This window comes from Vipera ursinii, assembly GCF_947247035.1.
Source record: "Vipera ursinii genome assembly, chromosome: 2".
Lineage (NCBI taxonomy): Eukaryota > Metazoa > Chordata > Lepidosauria > Squamata > Viperidae > Vipera > Vipera ursinii.
The window spans coordinates 207,100,330-207,107,591 of NC_139513.1; the positions used below are offsets into that span (position 1 = coordinate 207,100,330).

Below are 7,262 nucleotides of genomic sequence, written 5' to 3' on the forward strand. Positions count from 1 at the left end.
AAGTGGCAGATGAAAGTGACAAGATGGCTACAGCTCATGGGGCCAGACTAATGGCAGCCCTTTGACAGACAAGTCTCTGCACTGTAGGAAAACTGTTAAGATAATTACTGTGAGAGGTGAAATAGTTGGATCCAATTTGTGTTCAACCAGTCTACAATGAACTTTGTACAATGCTTAGAAATACTGAAAACTCATACCTAGAATTGAGTTTAATTACAGCAAGGAGTAGGAGGAGAAAATACATCAAGGGCAGCTGCTCATGCAACGTATTTCCCAAGGGAAAAATGCTTTGCTCCTGATTATAAAGAACTAACTCTACTTGGTACTTTTCCAATGTACATCTAAGAGATCATAGCTTAGATAGGTTACAAGACAGAAAAAAAGACAGAAACAGTCCCTGAAATCAGAGATTGCTTTTACCTTTCACATATTTCATTCACAGCAGAAGGATGATTTCTTAATCTTCCTTTAACTGAATATTTCACAAGTGCTCCAGAAAATTTGCAAGTGCCAGCATGATGTCTGCCATATTAGTATTTTTTTAAAAAAAATCTGTTCTCCTACAGTACTTCTGTTTTAGAGGTGTCCTATGTCAAAGTATTTATAAACATCTTCCTTGCTGCTCAAGAAACTTCATTCCACACCAGATTTTAATTCTTTGAAAACTATTATTTTTAACTGAACAGAGGCTAGCATGCTGCTAAGCAAAATGCCCTCCTACATATCTTTACTCCGAAGAATGCCTTTATTTATTTTTATTTTTATTTTAATTCCATTTATATCCCGCCCTTCTCCGAAGACTCAGGGCGGCTTACAAGTTTAGCAGTAGCCTTCATTCTATGTATATGCCTGCTTACTAGGGCTTTCACACACACACCCCAAGCGGCATTATTACAAAGTCAGCTTAATTGCCCCCAACAATCTGGGTCCTCATTTTACCTACCTCGGAAGGATGGAAGGCTGAGTCAACCTTGAGCCTGGTGGGACTCGAACCTGCACTAATTGCAGGCTGCTGGTGTTACTTAAGGAGGCATCATAGGTGGTTGGCTCAAGTTTAGTACTTTGTTAGAACCGTGTCTATCAGCTCCCCCAAAGGAAAGTAAGCTGAGGTAATAAAGAACATATCTGAAAGACTAGAACTCATATGAGGGAGAACAACTTCATCTGTCTGCTTTCTGATAAGTGGCCATTTGTGAAACCCTGCACCTCCATATAATGTGGAATGCCCACAACATGTCCTCACAATTTATAAGCACTTAGCTCATGAAGGTTGGCCTATTTTATCTTAGAGTCCTCCCCAAATTTACTAAAGACATTCTTCAAGGAGCAAAGAGCCCAAGAGCAAAGCTGTATTTTCATACTAATAGAACATGTATGCAGGCATTCAGCCCTGAAAGACACAAGAACTGTATACCCTCCTCAATCCATGCCATCTTTCACACTCTGAGTAAAAAGTCCTGAAGAAAGATCATTAAGGTATGGAAAAAGTTTGAGGAAGGCATCCCAGAAAGGTCTTAACATGGCTGCTTTGAAAGCCCCTTGTTTATTGAGATCACTAATGAAACAAAGTAGCTGGGTATGTACACACCTGTGGAAACAACTGAGGAAAGACTCTGAACTATCCCCCCTCTGAGCTTTCCAGAAATTAGAAAGGCTTTTAACATATCAAGAACTGCTTTGTTTCCTGTACACTTGTTTTACAAAGCCACCCTTTAAAATGCCTTGTGGAGCCCAAGAAAATTATTTGGGTGAACGCAATTACAGATCTACATTCTACATTCAGCCTAGCAATCCATGAAAATCAGCCATGGTTGGGGGGGGGGGCTTGCTTGCTTGCTTACTAACTAAACCGTTTGCTGTATATGCAAACAATTTTAACCTTTTAAGTGATTTGTTTTCTTTTAATCAAAAAACCTTTGTGCGCATTAGAATATAACAGTAGTTTTAGCTCAGACTAAAAGTTCCTCTACAATCCTACCATAACGGGTTTCCAACATAACTAGCCAGCCAATAGTCCAAGATGTACTGTTTTGGAATGAACAGATTTTATCATTCTAAAGCAGTGTTTCCCCACCTTAGGAACTTGAAGATGCGTGGACTTCAACTCCCAGAATTCCCCAGCCAGCATAGCTGGCGGGGGAATTCTGGGAGTTGAAGTCCACGCATCTTCAAGTTCCTAAGGTTGGGAAACGCTGTTCTAAAGGTCTTATGCAGCCTTGACCCAACTCAGCTGTGACTTAACATCCATGCAGCTTTCCTAGCCGCAGAATTCAAGCACTCCGACCTTTTTTGCTTGATTCTGAATAGCTCAGGACAATATACAAGTTTCACGATTTGGATTTTTTTTTTTTTTGCATTCTGGGGTGGGGGTGGGTGGAAAAGTTTGTTCCCTACCCTGGTAAACGGTTTCCAGATCAGAGTTATAGTAGGCTATTGCATCACAACCAAAAATCTTGGCCCTCTTCTAAAACAAACCACATCCGCTTTCACGGATCTACCTACCTACGCGATAATGGGAATGGGAAGTGTCACGTATCTCGTGGGCTCTGAGGACAGCGTGAGAAGTTTCTCTAGTCTAGACCAGGGGTAGGCAATCTCGGCTCTTTTATGACTCATGGACTTCAACTCCCAGAATTCCCGAGCCAGCCATGCTGGCTCGGGAATTCTGGGAGTTGAAGTCCATGAGTCATAAAAGAGCCGAGGTTGCCTACCCCAGCGATTGTCGGAAGTAGGTCACCTTGGCCAATTGTCACCCTTATCCCCAAGCCCCTCGAAAGCCACTTTCACCCAGAGATCGGAAGCCCCGAAGGAAAAGGAAAGACCCCTGGATCGTGATCTCTCCTTACCCCGTGTTGGGCAGCATGGCCAGGTCCGACGAAGGTTAAAGCGGGGACCGGCGGGCAGATTTCAGGCCCGGGTGGGACGGGACAGCGCCTTGGTGCCTCGCAAGGCCGCTCAGATTCCTGCGCTTGCTTGGAATCTTCAACTAGACTGCTTAGAGAGCAAAGGGCGCAACAATCGAGATCGATTCCCTCGGGCCCCGCCCCTTTGGCTTTGCCAGGCGGGAAAGAGAAGCCTCCTCTGAGCCCCGCCCTTCACCAGGCTTCGCTTTCTCTGACCCCGCCCACCGGAACCCGCTCTGACGTCATTGGCTCAGTCCCCCCTCCCCCTCCTCCTCCTCCTCCTCCCGCGCGTCCTTAGCAACCGCTCGCTCAAGGCTCAGCCCGTCCGAGCCACGTGATTCGGGGAAGCCATTCAGGGAGGAGGGGAGGGTAACCGGGCCTTTTCGTTCTCACGGCTAGGTTGGGAGGCGGTCGGCCGAAGAATGGGCGGGAAGGCTGTCTTCCTACGCTTTGCTTTTCTTAAGACAGGGGTCTTCAGACTTGGCCCTTTTAGGACTCGTGGACTTCAGCTCCCAGAATTCCTCAGCCAGCATGCCTGGCTGAGGAATTCTGGGAGTTGAAGTCCATGAGTCCTAAAAGGGCCAAGTTTGAAGACCCCCTGCCTTAAGAGATCTTCAGTCGTTTGTTTTTTCTTTCTTTTTCACCCAGAGAGGATCTCGGCAAGATATTTTGTATCTTGTGAGAGCTGTATGCAACGAAATTTCATTTGGATGTATGTCGGTTGGTGTTACATTCAAAGTGACAATAAAGTTATCATTAAAGTATTCATCATCATTAAAGACGCTTGTTGTGAAGCGAAAGAATTTGACCTCGCCTGTCCTTCAGTGACTTTCTTCTTAAAAGGCAACGCGTCTTATGGCGGATGGGGGAGACCTAAACTCCTTATTGGATTTGCCAAGGGTAGGACTTGGCCTCCCATTTGCAAGAAAAAGGTGAAAGGGCAAAACGATTACCTTGTTCCTAGTAAAAAAAACAAAACAACAACACAACCCTATCACAATAATAGGTAAAACCTACTAGTACAGGGGTAGGCAACCTCGGCTCTTTTATGACTCATGGACTTCAACTCCCAGAATTCTTGAGCATGCTGACTCGGGAATTCTGGGAGTTGAAGTCCATGAGTCATAAAAGAGCCGAGGTTGCCTACCCCTGTACTTAGTAGCTAAACTGGGAGGAATCACCTTTTCAAGTTTTGGCTTAAGGTTGCAATCCTAGCTATTGGACTTTATAATTCATGATTTAGGCCGGGGCTTTTCAACCTTTTCACCCATTGTACCACTTTTAGGATATGGCAACATCTGAGTACAACCAGTCGCCTAGCAAGGTGTCAAAAACTTGATAATCAAAAAAAAAAAATAACACTTCGCTTAGTGACTGAAGTTACAATGGCACTGAAAAAAGGTCCCCCCCAGGCCACAGCCGAGCAAGACACCTGCCTGCCCACCTGATGGCGCTCTTCCTCCTGTTCGAGGTTTTCAATGTTGTGAGCATTTCTCTTGAGGATTGGCAGTGGGGGTGAGGTGTTTGGTTTTTATTCCTCCCCCCCCCCCCGTCTGCTGGGTGGTGGTTGCAGCAGGTTTGGGTCACTTCACATGACCCTGGGACACTGTGGCTGTCATAAATATAAATCAGTTGCCAAGCATCTGAATGTAAATCACAAAACCCTGGAGATACTGCAACATTCTAGCTGATCGGCGCTACTTCTGGCCTCAAAAGACGTGCCAGGATCAGCACTGAGCTCCAGCTGGAGCCTGGCGCTGATCCTGGCGGTTCCGCTGAGCCCTGACAGCCCTGTAGCTCCAGCCATCTCTCGCTCAGGCTTGTGCGGTGCTACCACCGGTTCAGCTCATTCCCCTCCCCCGGTACCACTTTTCTAGGATGGTCGCGTACCAACTGCCAGGTGCCAATGTACCACAGGTGGTACCCATACCACTGGTTGAAAAGCCCTGATTTAGGCTTTTCCATGGTATGCAAGGGGTGGCTTATTTAGTAAATCATTGCTTTGTTTTGTTCTCACAACGTTGATGGCCCAAAGTCACCTTTCCACTAAGTTTCCATGGCTGAAGAAGACCCACATTCTAGTCCAATATCTTAACCACAACATTCTACTTGGCAAGAAATGATTTGCTGAAGGATATGATGATGGGGCCCCTTGACTTTCAAATTTACTAGGGAGAAACCACAATATATGCTCACAATATAATAACACTTTTTTCTTGATTTTGTTCTTTTGTACACAATGTTATTTAAAACATCTGCAATTGGCATATCATATACATTTCCAAATAATATTTTCATCAACTTAATGATTATAATTTTATTCCCCTTCTCAGACATATTCTGAAGCTTTTATATCATTAACAAAAAGAGAGGACTCAGCTATCAGGCTTGCAAATTAACGCACAAGGAGAAAGAAGAGATAAAGGAAGGAGATTAAAACCTGTTCTCCAGTATTGAGTTAAGCACTACACACTTCTGTGTGTGCAAAACTATGTCTGCATCATCAACTGCTTTCCTGTCTCCTGGATCATATTATCCTTAAGGTAAAGGTAAAGGTTCCCCCGCACATGCGTGCTAGTCGTTTCCGACTCTAGGGGCCGGTGCTCATCCCTGTTTCAAAGCCGAAGAGCCAGCGCTTGTCCGAGGACATCTCCGTGGTCATGTGGCCGGCATGACTAGACGCCAAAGGCACACGGAATGCTGTTACCTTCCCACCGGAGTGGTCCCTATTTTTCTACTTGCATTTTTACGTGCTTTCGAACTGCTAGGTTGGCAGAAGCTGGGACAAGTAACAGGTGCTCACTCTGCTACGCGGCACTCAGGATTTGACCCGCCAAACTGCCGACTTTCTGATTGACAAGCTCAGCGTCCTAACCCACTAAGCCACCACGTCCCTTATATTATCCTTATTTGTGGGTATTCTGATCATAGAGGCAAGATTATTGATCTTTCCTTCTAGCTTTGCTTTACCTCTTCAGCATCCAGTAGGGAAATATTAACTGAGGCATAGCAATCTGATTGGGTAGTTCTGATGTTGTTGCACAATTATGCAATTTGGGAACTCTGTTTATATTGCATGTACCCCTAACTGCAACTCCGAGATGCCTTGTTGTTTGTCACCCAAGGCTTGTTTAAAATTTGTAGCCATGTTAGATTTTTAGGACACCTCAAAATATCCTAAATGTAACAAAATCCTAATGAATAATTAGCAGATCAGTTAGTCACCCTCAGAGCTGGGAGTGGAATATTTGGCAATGGTTATTAGAGCCCTGGTGGCATAGTGGTCAGAATGCAGTATTTCAGGGTAACTCTGCCCACAGTCTGGAGTTCGATCTTGACGAGGTCGATAAAATGAGGACCCAGACTACTGGGACAATGTGGTGACATGGCAAACAGCTCAGAAACTGCTGTAAAGCACTATGGACTGGTATATAAGTCTAAGTGCTATTGCTGTTGAAAGGAGAAAATGTCCCAGTAGAATCCTGGTTGCATCACTATCAATAACCTTAGAGATATCTGCTAAAGTTATCAGAATACAACAAAAGCAAATATATTTAGCAACATCTTGAAAGTCTTATATGGCCCAGCTTCTGGATATCTTAGTTATTCTTTTATCTCTAGATAGATAATATAGCATCTTTGCCTGTCCCAAGGATATTTTGCCCCTCCATCCTGGGTGATTAGGGAGCAGCTGAAAGTCCCCTCCTATTAAGAGGTATCTCAGGAAGATTAAATGAGAAGGGCATACAGTCAGGTATTCTTGACTGCTCCCTTATGCTTCAAGGCAACAATCACCTCCCCTCTTTATGGCTTTACAGATAATAGTTAAGGCCAAGCTGTTCTGGAAAGCCTTTGGAGAGTAAACAGCTAAAGTTAAGATCTACAATACTGTGATACTGCTTTTGTTTATTTTGTATTCTATTGCATTTGTATTGTAACCTCATTTACAATATCTAACCCTTTAGAACATAGAATAATAGAGTTGGGAGGGACCTTGGAGTTCTTATAACGATCCAACCTCCTACTTGAACAGGAGACCTTTGGGGTGAGGCAATTTATGAATTTATAAATCTGATAATACATGAATAAGTAAAATAATATTTAACAGTAAACATTTAGGGCATATGCATCAGATTGGGGACGACTTTCATCAGAGATAATTATTCAATTCTAATTTTAAAAAATAGATCCAGATTTTCTTTGTACTCCAGTAATTGAAATTGGTTTGAAAGGTATTTATTTTAAATGTATATGTTGCTTATATGGCCAGAATGGTTCACAGAACAGTTTATAGATCAGTAAAAAGCAAAAATTTTCCTACCTTACAATCTTAAAAAAAGAAACACAAAAAGAAAATGG

General features: G+C 43.6%; 1 protein-coding gene across 1 annotated transcript in view; it reads right to left on the reverse strand.

Moving 5' to 3' along the window:
• Positions 1–3,080, reverse strand: part of HSDL2 (hydroxysteroid dehydrogenase like 2) — a 33,076-nt gene extending 29,996 nt beyond the window's left edge. Inside the window, exon 1 of the mRNA XM_083351449.1 lies at positions 2,847–3,080. Within this exon, the coding sequence (XP_083207575.1) occupies positions 2,847–2,863 (17 nt within the window). The 5' untranslated portion in view covers positions 2,864–3,080. The remainder of the gene's footprint in view (positions 1–2,846) is intronic.
• Positions 3,081–7,262: the final 4,182 nt, after the last annotated feature.